At 35.0% G+C, this 16,809-nt stretch overlaps 2 protein-coding genes across 2 annotated transcripts in view; both read right to left on the bottom strand.

Annotated features, from left to right (window-relative positions):
• Positions 1 to 533: 533 nt before the first annotated feature.
• LOC139877491 (lipid phosphate phosphatase delta-like) lies at positions 534 to 4,546 on the bottom strand. Its single transcript, XM_071864922.1, has 8 exons — positions 4,158 to 4,546; positions 3,776 to 3,871; positions 3,177 to 3,251; positions 2,964 to 3,094; positions 2,405 to 2,508; positions 2,016 to 2,144; positions 1,661 to 1,776; positions 534 to 1,010 (listed from the first exon to the last, which is right to left on the bottom strand). Exons 1-8 carry the CDS (start codon positions 4,326 to 4,328, stop codon positions 600 to 602), a joined length of 1,233 nt encoding a protein of 410 aa, XP_071721023.1. The 5' UTR covers positions 4,329 to 4,546; the 3' UTR covers positions 534 to 599.
• Positions 4,547 to 4,860: 314 nt separating this feature from the next.
• Positions 4,861 to 16,809, bottom strand: part of LOC139875880 (uncharacterized) — a 92,434-nt gene continuing 80,485 nt past the window's right edge. The window contains exon 2 of the mRNA XM_071863172.1: positions 4,861 to 5,694. Within this exon, the coding sequence (XP_071719273.1) occupies positions 4,861 to 5,694 (834 nt within the window). The remainder of the gene's footprint in view (positions 5,695 to 16,809) is intronic.

Raw genomic sequence — 16,809 nt, 5'->3', positions numbered from 1 at the left:
TTGAAACCCTTGAATAGAGAAGGAGATTGAGAGAGAATTGAAACAGATGCTGGACGTTTGAGTGTGGGTGTAAAAAATATTTGCACTGATTGGACGAAAATGCCCCTCCGCCCAAAATACTAATATTTGTTAAAGTTAATCCTAAGCCATTGATCAAAGTGAATCTAAGGACTGAAAATGATTCTCTCAAACCCAAGATAAAACTTGAACTCAAATGAATATCCTTCACATATTTTAATCTGGAAAACCATTAATTTATCTAGCATCTTATAATTCAACATCATAGACAAATAGTGTGCATCATGTGTTTCCTATAGTCATGCATGGTTTTGACATGTACAAACTGATCTTATAAATATCCAAAACTTCTTAAATCCCTTTTCATAACTAGATAACTTGCATAAAACATATATTTTGCATTCTAGCTACAACATACTTAAAAGTTGTAGCAAGAAAAACTAACGCTTCAAATTAATCTTCCAAGAGTAACTTCATAATTTTATAGCAAAAATATTACAGTACTTTTACTAGTAACATATATACCTAATGCTAAATTACATTTTATACACATCTTAAAATCAATTTAATAAATAATTATATCACAAGTTAAGTTGAGAAAACAAAGAAGGAACAAGATCAACCACAGACCAAGCAAGACCAGCATATTGCAGCAACCGAATGCCCGTATCAACATCGAACGAATCTTGACTGCTAAAAAACATTTTCTGAAGATACCCATCAGTTTGTTTGACTTCATTTGACTTTTTGACCGGTGAAGAAACGGTCAAACCTGCAACGTAACCTGATGATCTGACTGGGATACCCAGTACACTTGCTGTAATGGGTAGGATCCATTTTGCAAGAGCTTTGCTGCAGAATTTAACGGTCAGGATTGTTGGGATCCCGATTAGGGTTCTGGTAGCAAAGGCCGAGATCGTAAGTTGAGGTGTGAATAAACGAGCCGCATTTTCGTGGTGGAATTGATGGTAAGTTTGTTGGACACCGGTTACCTATAAGTAGGAAAAGGGTATTCTGGTCAATTGTACAAGGGGCATGGGGCTAAAATATAGCATGGTCACCAAGTTGAAAAATTTAGTAGTAAAACATGAAAAAGGGTATTTTGGTCAATTCACCAAGGGACACGAGAAAAAACTTTTCATGCATTTACGTTCCATGACGCTCTTCATGTTGATGTTTCGTTCAGTTACCAATTTTACACGAAAATAAATTTCAAGAATTTGAAATATTTTCGACATCAGGAAAACTGCATGATACAAAACACAACTTTTCGTGACGTTCCATCTGTTAGTTTTCGTTTATAGTACATACACATAAAAGTGAAGGAATTTTGACTTAAAGAATACAAAAATTTCCTAAACAAAATATCATCCGACGAAAATATCAATGTTTATATAATTTTTCAAGATGTTTAAATATTTGTCAAAAGACTAAAATATCCTTACACGGACAAAACAAGAATACTTGTGTGCCCGAGTAAAATCACCAACTTGTGTAATTAACACGGTCGATAACTAAGTACCCAATAGTAAAAAAACAAAATCCTAAAAATGGAGTTATAGAGATTTCCTTAAAAAACTTGTTCCGATTAAAAAAAAAAAAAAAAACTGCCAAAAATGTATATAAAAGAGTATATGCTTACAATTCCCAATGCCACGCCAGTGAAAGCCGTATGAAACTCAAAACTCGGAGTTGGATGCTCGGGAGTTGGGTACGCAAAGAGCAACAAGAAGCTGAACGCAATCCAAAAGGATGTAACTGGAAGTAAAAGAAATTCAAAATTAATTTTTTCATTCTGAGGTTAAGTAAGAAATCTGATCGAAAGCCGAACGAAGTTTATTAAAATATTTCCATCAAATGTTGCATTTATTTTTGGATATGTAAAAGAAATCCATGTAAGAAAGTAGATAGCGAATGTAAGCATGTAATGTAATTAATAAGAGTGTGTACCTTTCAATAATTGAATTAACAAGTTGATCAAGTACAAGAAAGCATACCGTTTTGTCCTAAAGTCACAAAACTGTCGATGTAGTTATGAACATGAAGCCATAAAGCAAGAATCGTTAGTCCGAGAACAAGACCACCGAAAATGTCGATCACACTATGCATGCCAAGATATATTCTTCCTATAACGAGAAATAGAAGGAATAAGCGAAGTGCAGATGAATATCAAGATAAGTTGATTTGATAGAATATAAAGTTAACACTGGCATCCTTACAAGAGGTCTCAGGTTCGAATCTTTGGGTGGCCAGGGAAGGGTTAGAAACAGTTAGGGAGTATTCCTGATGGGCTTCGTGCAGTAGAGTATGGGTCTGATTACTCACCCTTCCCGGGTAACCCGAACAAGGAAAACCTTACAACTTTTTATATAAAGTTAACACTTACCGAGACCAATAAGGCTTACGAACATACAAACAAATGTAAATCCGACTATTTGATAAGATGGATCCAAATTTTCGTGGCATGAAAAGATGTAGTGCAAGAGGTACCTGAAATCCAAGAGAATATGATTTGAAAAATGAGATTACGAGTACAAACAAACTCTATTGCAAAACAAAGATTATCACCCGAATCTAGTTTATATAGGATAGCAATAGGGACAGATCAGGCAACGACAAAAGGGATCGTTTGAAGGGGTAACTATTAATACGGAGTCAAGTTAGGCCGCCGCGTCCATTTGGGGAGTAGCCCATCCTGACTCGCCCAAAAATGCCTTATAAGTTGGTTAACGTTAAAAAGTTGGGTCAAAGTCGGGCTGAGTCGAGTCTGAGTCGAGTCGGTCAAAGTTGGCATATATCTATGTTTGATATATTTAGGTATATAAGTTTAATTTATCTAGTACTAAAAGTCAACGTTGGTCAACGCCCAACTCGTCCCAACTCGTGACTTTTACAACCTAGCCTCTAGTGGCCCCAGATAAATATATCAAAAAGCAGTAACGTACCCAGATAAACAAACTGTATTGAGAGTGTGCGAAGACGGGAAACCATATTCCAATGCATTTTCTTTCTCGTCTTTAGTAGCAGCTAGTATTCTCACGGATGGTGATTTGGGTCTAGGAGCAGACACCACATCCTACACAACACACGTATAATTAGTGATTAAGAATATAATAAATATAAATATCAAATATGAAAAACAAAAAATGGCATGATACCTTTATACAATTCCCTGAATAATCACAAAATGCCATCAAAAGAGTCATTAGCCTCGCCAATTTCCCGTGTCCACTCTATAACAATTTAACATCATTCAATATATACAAGAAACAAACAGTCTCATATATTTAACTAAGATCTGATAAGTTTTTTAATATGACAACATCGATAGTTTAAAGTCTTTGGTACTTGCTATAGCTAGTCACATATGCAATAAGTGAGAAGCAAAGCTAACTATACAACTAAAGAAGTAGAAATATGAAGCTTTCCAAATAAGAAATTTCAAGACGAGTATGTATCAACTGAAAAACATGAACTTTATGATTTCGTTTCTACCCAGCCAACTTTAAAAAATTGCAAAAATAATGAAAAACAGCTACTGGCTGACTATTGTGTTTTCATTCGTTTTGTATTTTCACAAATGTATTTCTTGTTTTGAAACAAATAAACGGTAAACTGATAAGGTTTTCCATGTTCAGACTACTGGGGAGTATTTTTACAAGGACGTACGTGACCTATATTGGGACTGTTTGTTTCGAAACAAATTGCCAGATAAAATAATTGCAAATGTTTATCACACATAGAATGCAAAACTTACCCAAAATAGCAAGGGAAGAAAGCCAGTATAAAAAGGAACAGAAACAACACAAGATAACACAGAGAAGAAAGCATCCAAAAAACCATGCTGATATCTCTGCAAAGATACAATTAAAACTGATGTAAAAATTAATAACTTAATAACTATTCACATTTTTTTCAAATAGCCAACACAAATAACAAGCAAATTAATAAAATTCATAAAATGTGAGAAATGGGTATCTCTATATCCTTATAATGCTGTAATTTTACCACATACCCATCAAAATCCAAGTGTAAAATCAACAAAATTCCAACATAAAGATTAACAAAATCACAAATTTTTTTAATTAACAACATGGGTTTATGCAAAATCAAACATTCAATTGTGAAATTCATTATACCTGGATCTGAAGAATAGTAGGAGTACCAGATATAACACTATGATACACCCAAGGTTGTATTAAAGATCTAATCTTTTGGGTCACATTAAACATTGAAGATACAAATATCCATATGCAAACCCCAAACAAAAAAGACAATTGCCATGTGGGTATTGACATTATGCTCTCCATTATTTTGCTTTATTGTTCTTTGTTCCCTTCAATTTTATGGAATTAAAGGGATCAAAGACGAAGGTGAATTGTATGATAAATTTGTGATATTTGAATTGGGTTTTTTGAATATAATATTAAAAATAATAACTTGGGAATGACCGAAATTAATTGGAGTTTGACAGACTTGATTTTGGATTTTATTAAAGGAGAAGAATTTGTAGCTAGGCGGCATAGTTCAACTACTATATGGTTCTGGGTGGATTTTGAGGGTGATATGTTAGTTAGGTTCCATTAAGAAAAAAATAGATTTAGATGTGAACAAATATATATAATTATAATTAATAATTAATAAAGTATAATACTCCACAATTTTTTTTTTTTTTTTTTTTTGGTAAAGGGTTACCCGGTGGATATTATTAAAATAATAAAGAATGATTACAATGAAGATCAATGTTACAAGTGGCTCTTGTAACCTTTGTAACGAACCACATAAACTACTCTATACAATTAAAGAATAGCCTAAAAACCCCAACTAAACAAGACGCACCCGTTAGGGAATTTTCCATGTGTCTTTCATAACTCTAAGATGTGAAGAGTCCTTGAACTTTAATGATAAAATCTTCATTCGAACCGTCGAGTAAATAACTTCAAACACTTGGTTCACCGTTCTTGATTTTCCTTTAAAAAACCTATTATTCCTTTCTTGCCATATAAAATACGTCATTGCCGCATAAGCAAGTTTAGTCACGACAACCCGAACAATTCTTCTTGAGGTATACGGTACTAAGGAATCTCGAATATCTCTCCAACTATTATTCCAAGATGGCCATTCCAACAGAGTGCTAACCATCAAGCATAATTGACTAGAAAATACACAATTGTAAAAAAGATGATCATGAGAGTCAATTTGTGACTTACACAATGCGCAGACAAAACTATTCGATAAACTCGCATTCCGCTCCCAATCTTTTAACTTGTCTTGAGTCTTCAAATTTTCTCCCATAAGAAGCCAAAGCAAGAATGCATGTCTTGGAATGCAATGTTCAAACCACACCACTCGATACCACGGAACTTTTGTTGCACGAGGACGTAATGTATTCCAAGCCAAACTAACTGTAAACTCCTTTACTCCACCATCTATATCTTTCCAAAGAATAACATCCTTTGAGTTAGAAAGAGGTGGGACTTGCAATTGCTGCAAAATAGGAAAATCAATGTACCAAGATTGAGGCCATTTCCAAACACCATTATCTATAATATCATGCACACTGTCCATGTTCTTCAAACCAGCTTGAAATATTGATCGGATAGTAACAAACTCTGTTATTCGCCCAATATTTGACCAAACGTCATACCAAGCGGATGTCAATCTACCATCTCCAAGCTTATGAATAAATTTTCCTCGAATAACGTCACGACAAAGCAATAGTTTGCGCCAGCTCCAACCAGGGCCGGTCCCGAGAATTTAAGTGCCCTGAACGAGGTAAAAAAAAAGGCCCTCACCCAACGATACGATCTCTTTTTAATTCGGGTCCGGGATCTTTTATTGGTTTAATTGTGAATCGCCGGTTTCCGTTATTTTGTTGGCTTTAAGTCTTTTAATTTATAACTTATGGTTTGTGTTGTATTCGTTTGCTTAGTTTTTGTCATAGCTTGCATGTCTGGTTGAGGCTCGATTTGAGTTGGTTTTTATTATGGCCATCTAGTTTTCTTACTTATTTCGAGCCTTAAAATAGTTGGTGTTGTTGCACTCTAGTTTTCTTATTTAGACTTAAATTAATATGTACTGTTTTCTTATTTAGATATATATACTTTATACACCTTTAATCAATTTAAATAAATAATCCTAAATAATTTAAAATGTTAGAGAAAAATTGATAGCCCGATGAGGGCAATAATAGAATTTTCTTATTAGAAAATTATGTTCTCACTTCACATCCCACATCGGTGTATCCCTAATTTGTCAAAAGATATTTATAGAGTGGATCAGCTATCATTAGAAAATTTGTACATGTTAGACATGTGAGTTTATTCTTAGCAGGCCCTTTTCATAAATCTTTTATTTCAGTATCGGGCTTATTTATTTCAGTAGCAGGCCTTAATAAAAAATTGAACAGGCCTTGTTAATGAAAAGTTGGGCCCCTAAACATAATAGCCCTGTATAAATGTACACTTTGTACACCCCATTGGGCCGGGCCTGGCTCCAACTATCACTTTGTTTAATGGATACCTAGCAAAAATTATGATTGTACAAGTGATAGGAATGAATCCACTTGACCCATAAAGTGGGGCCGGGCCTGGCTCCAACTATCACTTTGTTTAATGGATACCTAGCAAAAATTATGATTGTACAAGTGATAGGAATGAATCCACTTGACCCATAAAGATTCTTTATTTGACAATAGGCGCCAGATGTGGGTAGACATGAGAGCCATATTCTAGATTTTTAGATTTTTAATACCAAGTCCACCTTCATCCTTTGGAAGACACACTTTCTCCCATTTAACTTTTGCCTTTCCGCGCTTCATCTCGCCTTGACACCAAAGAAAACCTCTCATGAGCTTTTCGATCTCCTTAATAATAGAAGTTGGCAATATAAATACCGATGACCAGTATGTTTGCATCGACGATAAAACTGAAGTAATTAGTTGTACCCTGCCCGCGAACGATAAGGATTTGTTTTTCCAGTCCCCTATACGGTTTCGAACCCTTTCAACCAACAATTTGCAGTCTTGATAATAAAGTCGAGACGATATCAATGGGACACCCAAATAACGAATAAAGGGTTCCCTCTTCATAAGGCATAATGCCAATAATCTGATTTTTGATATAATATGGAACATTAGCAAAATAAGTACTTTTTTGCATGCTAGGAGTCAATCCAGAACATCTTTTAAATTCTTCAATCGCATCCGATATAACTTTAACAGAGCTCAAATTACCATGAGAAAATAAAAAGAGATCATCCGCGAAACAAAGATTGATTATCCTTTGTTTTTGACACTTCGGATGATAACGAAACCCCTCAACATTACGAACATTACGTTGAAGCATGAGGGATAGCACTTGCATTACTAAGGTGAATAAATACGGCGACATTGGTGTTGGGATTTAACAAGTTTCAATATACATAAAACATTTTAAGAAACAAATTAAAGCGGAAACATGTGTATATTACCATTTAAAACTTGTTAATCTTTAACCAATTAAAGTTAAACCCCAAGTAGGATCAAGTTGTGATATATACTTACAAACTATAAGATAGTAAGGAGGTTATACCTATTCCAACTAGGTAATGAATGATGAAGATGATGATGTTGAATGGAGCTCCAAAAGTATGAAATCTCAAGTTGTTATACCCCAAACTTGTGCACCAACACCTAGCCTTTAGTTAGGATTTAATAGACACTTAATATGAACTTTCAAAACCAAGTGAGGAACCTTTTTTTCCTCCCTAATGGCCACGGCAATCAGCAGCAGCTGAGAGAGTTTTGCAGTTTTTTTTTTTTTTTTTTTGATGTAAAATGATGTGTTTGCATGTGTCTTGGTTTCTCAAAGAGTCAAGGTCCATATACACATGTACATAGGAAGTGTTGACCACTAAATGGAGCCTTGGAGACAAGAACTTGCACTCCCAATATGTTCCTCCATTTATTTAAAGATTAGTTTTTATAAAATCTAATTTTATAAAACCCTTCCCTTTTTTTTTATAAACTTCCATGCATTTTATTAGTTATGTACATTTATATTTATAAAATCAATTATATAAAATGTAACATAACTAAATTTAACTATTTAACCTATAAATAATTAAACACTTATTATATAAATTATTCCATAATTTATATACACATCAAATGACATTATTTTAGAAAACCATTTTTCTTAAATCACAAGTGTCGCGTAATTAATCAACGATCCAATCGCTAATATTAAATACGAATGAGGTGTCGGTAAGTTTGTTATTGGGTATGACCCGACTTGGATCAAAACACATTAGCCACGTTAATTTAATATGTCTCTCGGGCATACGAAATACCTTCAATCTCCCACTTGCACGAGAAACATAAGAAATTAATGCAAGCGATGGATACCACCTAACGACCGTCCATCACCCCCAATATGTTATGACTTTGTGCCATTCAATAACATCATCCTTTTCGAGTTCCCATCTCGAATATGAATAGGTGAATCTTTCATCACATCCTTTTGTCCTAGATGTCATGTTAAATCCAAGAGATACAGAGTGATCACTCTCTTCTAGATTTAACTTTATCAGGCCTTAGACATCTGACTCTCAACGAATAAGAGGGACAAATTCCATCTTGACTACATACGTCCTAAACATATACCTTGTATTATACCTGAGCTCTTCCTTATGAACTACCAAATTTCAGAATAGCGAAGAAAAGAATCAAGGCACAATACTTGGTAAATATCTGAACCCAATTTGTATCTCAGGTCAGAGGATACAATGATATGCGCCTTTACTCAAGATTACATGCGATCAACCACAAAGGCTCCATTTAGTAAATCTTGAGGGCGGGTCTTCCAATATTTGTATCCCACAAATATCTATGAACCTTGGTTGCAACCTTGCCCCACAATTATCCCGTGAATGTATACCAATCCAAGTTCATAATAGTATAAACCTCACACTTGTTCCCACAAATGTGATCGACTACGGAATTTAGAATAATTACTTATTCATGGATAAAATATGCAAAATAGGAACATAACTCAAAATAAATTAATGCTATAATTATATTAATGAGTTTGAACAATTTCGTTCCATTACAATACTTAAAACAGATCATGACCAATCACTAGAATATCGAAGCCCTAATGCACAAACATGTCCTGCGTGTTTTGCTCCATGTAAGAGCTTCGTGAGAGGATTCGCTATATTAAGATCCGTGTGAACTTTGTGAATACATATCTTTCCCTTTTCAACTTCATCCCTTATGTAGTTGAATCTCTGCTCAATGTGACGGGTCTTTTGGTGAGCACGAGGTTCTTTGATTTGAGCAATCGCACCCTCGTTGTCACAAAAGATCTCAAGAGGGTCCTGAATGGAAGGGACTACTCCTAAGTCGTCGATGAATTTCTTCATCCATGCAGCTTCCTGAGCTGCCAATGAGGCGGCAATGTACTCCGACTCTATAGTGAATAATGTAACAACATCCTGTTTTGAACTCTTCCAAGAGACCGCACCTCCATTTAATGTGAAGACATAACCGGACTGTGATCGAGAATCATCTCGATCAGTTTGAAAACTCGCGTCCACGTAACCTTTTACAGCGAGTTCCTCCTCACCAGACCCGTATATAAGAAACATATCCTTAGTTCTCCTAAGGTATTTCAATATACTTTTAACAGTAATCCAATGACTGTTTCCTGGGTTATTCTGGTATCTACTTGTCAGGCTAAGAGTGCATGACACATCCGGTCTAGTGCATATCATTGCATACATGATTGACCCAATGGCAGACACATATGGGACTTTCTTCATTCTCTCCTGTTCATCTTTCATGGTGGGGCACTGAGATGAACTGAGAAGTGTTCCCTTTTGAATAGGTACCAAACCCTTTTTAGAGTTCTCCATCTTGAACCTTTTCAAGATCTTTTCAATGTATACACTTTGATTCAAACCTATCAGTTTCTTGGGTCTATCCCTGTAGATCCCAATCCCCAAAACGTATTGTGCTTCTCCAAGATCCTTAATGGAGAAGCATTTACTTAGCCAAGTTTTAACACCTTCCATTGCCAGAATATCATTTCCAAATAGCAATATATCATCCACATATAGTACAAGGAATATGATAGTGCTCCTACTAGCTTTATTATATACACAAGCTTCATCACCATTTTTAATGAAGGCAAATTTCTCGGCCTCCTCATTAAAATGATGATTCCACATTCTAGATGCTTTTTTCAATCTGTAGATTGACTTCTTTAACTTGCATACCTTTTTAGGATATTTCGGATCAACAAAACCTTCAGGCTGAACCATATAGACATCTTCCACAAGATATCCATTTAGGAAAGCGGTCTTGACATCCATTTTCCATATTTCATAATCATAATGAGCAGCAATGGAAAATAATATCCTAATAGACTTTAGCATTGCCACAGGCGAAAATGTTTCATCATAGTCAACCCCTTGAGTTTGAGTGAAACCTTTTGCTACAAGTCTAGCTTTATATGTATTCAAGTTTCCATGTATATCGGTTTTCATTTTGAAAAGCCATTTACAATCAACTAGCCTTGAGCCAGCAGGTTGTGCAACAAGTTCCCAAACTTGGTTGTCATACATGAATTGCATCTCAGCATTCATGGCTTCTTGCCATTTATCCTTATCAATCCTTGATAAAGCATCTTGGTAGTTTGTTGGTTCATCCAAATCAACCACATAGCAACCATCCATGAGAAACCCATATCTCTCAGGAGGATTACTAATCCTACCAGATCTGCAAACGTCTTGTGTATTTTGATCATCCATTTGATCACTCTCAACATTTTCACGTTGAGTGCTAGTGTCAACCAATTGTGTATCATCTGTTTGATCTTGAACCTCTTCAAGATCTATCTTCCTTTCACTTTCGCCTTTCATTAGGAACTTAGTTTCAAGGAATTCAGCCTTTCGAGCAACAAATACATTCTGCTCGGAAGGATCATAGAAATAGTATCCCATATCATCCTTGGGATATCCTATGAAGATACACTTCGTGGATCGAGCGTTCAACTTATTAGGGACGTAACGCTTAGGGTAAGCTTCACATCCCCATACCTTTAAGTATGATAGAGATGGAGGTTTTCCAAACCACATCTCATGAGGAGTTCGTTCCACTTTCTTGGTTGGGGCCATATTTAAAATACGAGCCGCGGAGCATAGACAATAACCCCAAAATGATAGAGGTAACGAGCTTCTAGCCATCATAGATCGAACCATATCCATTAGGGTTCGGTTCCTCCTTTCGGAAACTCCATTTAGTTGGGGTGTTCCAGGAGGAGTGAGTTGCGAGATAATCCCACAACTTCTAAGATGATCTTGCAAAGCATCGTTTAGGTATTCACCTCCTCTATCGGTACGAAGTACCTTAATTATCTTATTGAGTTGATTTTGTACTTCGTTTTGATACTCTTTGAATGCCTCAAAAGTTTCGTACTTATGTCTTAACAAGTAGACATATCTAAAACGACTGAAGTCATCAATGAAAGTAACGAAGTATCTTTCACCATTCCTAGTTATGGGCTTAAAGGGTCCACATACATCCGAATGTATTAATCCCAATAAGTCCTTAGCCCTTTCATAGGTCCCTTTGAAAGGTGCTTTAGTCATTTTGCCTTGTAAACAAGATTCACATACATCAAACGAGTCTAGTTCATTTGATTTCAAAAGGACATTCTTTTGAAGTGTATGCATTCGATTCTTATTTATGTGACCAATGCAACAATGCCATAAGTAGGAATCACTCAAATCCCTTTTGAGTTTCTTGGTGTTTGCATGGTATATTGAGCTATTGTATGATGTGTCATCATGAACCAATTCATAAATACCATTCGAAGGTGAAGCCTTAAAATAGAACACATTATCTAAAGAAACATGGATATCATCATTAATGAAATTAAGATTAAAACCATATTGTTTCAAACGGGATACAGAAATAATGTTTCGAGATAAATCGGGTGCATACAAAACATTTTTCAAAACAAGCTCCAAACCACTTGGTAGCTTTAAAACAAAGTCTCCTTGAGCTTTCACTTGCACCCTTGCTCCATTTCCCATGAAGAGACTTGTTGTTCCCGCATCTTGATCACTTCTTTTGAACCCCTGCAAAGTATTGCAAATATGAGTTCCACATCCTGTGTCTAATACCCATGTATTAGAAGAAGTAATACTAAGCTCAATGTATACCATATATACATTACCTGAGGTTTGCCCTGCATCCCTCTTTTCCTTCAACTCCTTAAGGTAGACCGGGCAGTTGCGTTTCCAGTGACCCATTTCACCGCAACCAAAACACGGATCTTCCTTGGGGTTAGCTTTTCTGGCAACCTTTTGCTTCTTGTTGTTGTTGGTTGGAGTAACCATCTTCCCCTTTCCCTTGCCCTTGCCTTGGTAGGTGGGTCCTTTCCTCTTAGCTGCCTTCAGCTTAGAAGTGATATTGTTTTTGGACCCGCCTTCATTGATCGTAAACACGGGTGAAGCCCTTTTACCCATGCTTGCTTCTGTCGTCTTAAGCATGGCATGTAATTCGTCAATGCTTTTATCCCAACCATTCATGTTGTAATTCATTACAAATGTGTCAAACCTTTTTGACAATGAGTTGAGAATAAGGTCCGTGGCTAATTCATTAGACACGTTGCAATTTAGACGGTTTGCTCGATCAATTAGGCTTTTCATCTTAAGGACATAAGATGAAACGGATTGGGAGTCGTCCATCCGACATACATGAAGCGCTCGGACCATTTTAAAGCGCTCGACACGAGCTTGTTGAAGGAACATCTCCTTCAACTGTGTGATCATGTTATATGCACTATGATGCTCGAAGTTCTTTTGGAGTTCGGGTACCATAGTCCCAAGCATGAGGCAAGAAACTTGCAACGAATCGGTGCAATATTTCTCCCAATAGGCCATGACTTCCGTATCATCCTCGTCCGATTGATCGGGAATGGGGTCTTCCAACACATACGCCCTATCCTCTAGTTTGAGGACAATTCTTAGATTGCGAAACCAATCCATGAAGTTTGTATGGTTGAGTTTTTCCTTTTCGAGGATTGACCTTAACGATAGGTTGTTAAAGTTTATTGGTGCGTTTGGAATGTTGTTGTTATTGGCGGCCATCTACAAAATTTAACAAAGTTGTTTAAGTATTAAATTTTAATTTAACAATCAATACCCTTTAAATCCAATTGATATTTATTAAATTTTAGAATCCAACGGTAAACCAAATTTTGGTTAGGTGACCTTTATCCCGTCATTTGATTTAGCTAGGCAGTCATTATGACAATTGCAATCCTTTTGCAACTTCTAAGTTATGGGATCATGCAATCCTTTTGCATCGCATATTTATCCCATCAACGCCTATTTGTTCCTCATGCTTCGGTGACCCTAAGTTCATGATTCCCAAATCAAGTCGTCCTACTTGTGTAAACGTGTAAATTCAACACACAAGTGGTTAGGTGACCTTTATCCCACAAGTGTGTAAAATTCACCTTAATCATATTAGTTTGCTCATAACAGTTAGGTGACCTTTATCCCATTATGAGTTCCCTAATATGCCTAAGTGTCACACAATAAGGATGGCGTTTAACTTGTTTACCTTGTTAATTAAAGGGATTTTAAGTTTCCATTATCTTTAGTTTAAGAAAACTTTTATGCCATACACCAACATGCATTTAGTGTATGGTACTTATGAAAAACTATTTTCATGTCTTGTAATTTAGCCAATTACTTGATATAAACCATTTTATATATGTGATTCAATAACCATTTATTATAATCCTTTTACTGTTGTTAACAACCATTTATTAATGTCCTTTTGCCACTTTTAATTTAACCAATCGTTTTGCATGTCGTTAATAATGTTTAATTTAACCAATTAAATTGCCATTTTAGTTTGGTGTTAACTTGTGTGATTAACTTGTAGCATACAAACATACAATCCACAATCATACAATAAACAACCATGCATGCAAAACAAATATGTTCACAATCAAGCCATTTTGGTAGACATTTGTTTAGCCAAAAACAAATGCCACCGGTTAGGGTTATAACACAAAGTAGGAGATTTCAAATCTCCCACTTAATCTTGCATCTTCCTTGTCTCCATCTTGCATCTTCATTTTTACAAAAAAAAAAATATATCCTAATACATTTTTCTAAAAAAATGAAAATACAACATAATCTATTTTACATACCAAATATAAAATAAATTACATAACCAAAATGAATAATATTACAAACCAATTGAATAAATATTATTACATACCAAATTGAATGAATAACAAATCAACGAAACATCTAACCAAACACAAGGCCAAGGCTTAGATTGTGAACATTAACATACAACCAAAATATGACCAAATGGAAGAACCCAAAAACCCATTTTGGGTCTCCTAAAATTCGGCCATAAAATCAAACCCACCCAAAACCTTTAATTTTTGCATTTTACTTTCATGCATGTACATAAAATGCAAAATATATAGTGAGTTTAATAACCATCTCGAAGCATATTTCAACAACCTCGGCTCTAGATACCATTGTTGGGATTTAACAAGTTTCAATAAACATAAAACATTTTAAGAAACAAATTAAAGCGGAAGCATGTGTATATTACCATTTAAAACTTGTTAATCTTTAACCAATTAAAGTTAAACCCCAAGTAGGATCAAGTTGTGATATATACTTACAAACTATAAGATAGTAAGGAGGTTATACCTATTCCAAGCTAGGTAATGAATGATGAAGATGATGATGTTGAATGGAGCTCCAAAAATATGAAACCTCAAGTTGTTATACCCCAAACTTGTGCACCAACACCTAGCCTTTAGTTAGGATTTAATAGACACTTAATATGAACTTTCAAAACCAAGTGAGGAACCTTTTTTTTTCCTCCCTAATGGCCACGGCAATCAGCAGCAGCTGAGAGAGTTTTGCAGTTTTTTTTTTTTTGATGTAAAATGATGTGTTTGCATGTGTCTTGGTTTCTCAAAGAGTCAAGGTCCATATACACATGTACATAGGAAGTGTTGATCACTAAATGGAGCCTTGGAGACAAGAACTTGCACTCCTAATATGTTCCTCCATTTATTTAAAGATTAGTTTTTATAAAATCTAATTTTATAAAACCCTTCCCTTTTTTTATAAACTTCCATGCATTTTATTAGTTATGTACATTTATATTTATAAAACCAATTATATAAAATGTAACATAACTAAATTTAATTATTTAACCTATAAATAATTAAACACTTATTATATAAATTATTCCATAATTTATATACACATCAAATGACATTATTTTAGAAAACCATTTTTCTTAAATCACAAGTGTCGCGTAATTAATCAACGATCCAATCGCTAATATTAAATACGAATGAGGTGTCGGTAAGTTTGTTATTGGGTATGACCCGACTTGGATCAAAACACATTAGCCACGTTAATTTAATATGTCTCTCGGGCATACGAAATACCTTCAATTGGATCCCCTTGTCTTAGGCCACATTTACCCTTAAAATACCCGTACAAGTTGCCATTTACATTAATAGAGTATGAAGTTGTGACGGCCCGTACAAAACCATTGTGTACGATTCGTCAACAACAGGATCTTTACATGGTCAAATACTACATGCTGTTTGAAAACCAGTTTTGCATTCATAAAAAGATAGCGTTTACAAAAGATAACGTGACACCAAGGTCGTTACAAAGTCATTATTTGAAAATAACATAAGTTACGAATGCAAGATAAAAATTTCATGATTGAGACATCTCTAAGTAATGCAGTGGAAATCTAACACAGCAGATCCATAACAGCAAGTCTATAACACCAAGACAGCAAGTCTAACAGCGAAAGCAACATCGTCTATGAAATGTCCCGTTCTTATTGATTAAAAACGTTCCATATTAATTGATTTCATTGCGAGGTTTTGACCTCTATATGAGGCGTTTTTCAAAGACTGCATTCATTTTAAAACAAACCATAACCTTTATTTCATCAATAAAGGTTTAAAAAGCTTTACGTAGATTATCAAATAATGATAATCTAAAATAACCTGTTTACACACGGCCATTACATAATGGTTTACAATACAAATATGTTACAGCAAAATAAGTTTCTTGAATGCAATTTTTACACAATATCATACAAGCATGGACTCCAAATCTCATCCTTATTTAAGTATGCGACAGCGGAAGCTCTTAATAATCACCTGAGAATAAACATGCTTAAAACGTCAACAAAAATGTTGGTGAGTTATAGGCTTAACCTATATATATCAAATCATAATAATAGAGCACAAGATTTCATATTTCAATACACATCCCATACATAGAGATAAAAATCATTCATATGGTGAACACCTGGTAACCGACATTAACAAGATGCATATATAAGAATATCCCCATCATTCCGGGACACCCTTCGGATATGATATAAATTTCGAAGTACTAAAGCATCCGGTACTTTGGATGGGGTTTGTTAGGCCCAATAGATCTATCTTTAGGATTCGCGTCAATTAGGGTGTCTGTTCCCTAATTCTTAGATTACCAGACTTAATAAAAAGGGGCATATTCGATTTCGATAATTCAACCATAGAATGTAGTTTCACGTACTTGTGTCTATTTTGTAAATCATTTATAAAACCTGCATGTATTCTCATCCCAAAAATATTAGATTTTAAAAGTGGGACTATAACTCACTTTCACAGATTTTTACTTCGTCGGGAAGTAAGACTTGGCCACTGGTTGATTCACGAACCTATAACAATATATACA

The sequence above is a fragment of the Rutidosis leptorrhynchoides genome, chromosome 11 (assembly GCF_046630445.1).
Source record: "Rutidosis leptorrhynchoides isolate AG116_Rl617_1_P2 chromosome 11, CSIRO_AGI_Rlap_v1, whole genome shotgun sequence".
Taxonomy (NCBI): domain Eukaryota; kingdom Viridiplantae; phylum Streptophyta; class Magnoliopsida; order Asterales; family Asteraceae; genus Rutidosis; species Rutidosis leptorrhynchoides.
Note: the sequence above shows the minus strand (reverse complement) of the source record. Positions and strands in the feature narration are given on the sequence as shown.

Bases quoted from the DNA above. Each gene is read 5' to 3' on its own strand.
- LOC139877491 (XM_071864922.1), bottom strand. From the start codon at position 4,328: ATGGAGAGCATAATGTCAATACCCACATGGCAATTGTCTTTTTTGTTT. The intron at 2,509-2,963 runs GTACGTTACTGC...CTTGGATTTCAG, and splicing joins AATACAGTTTGTTTATCTGG to GTACCTCTTGCACTACATCT. The intron at 2,145-2,404 runs GTAAGTGTTAAC...TTCTCGTTATAG, and splicing joins CGTAAGCCTTATTGGTCTCG to GAAGAATATATCTTGGCATG.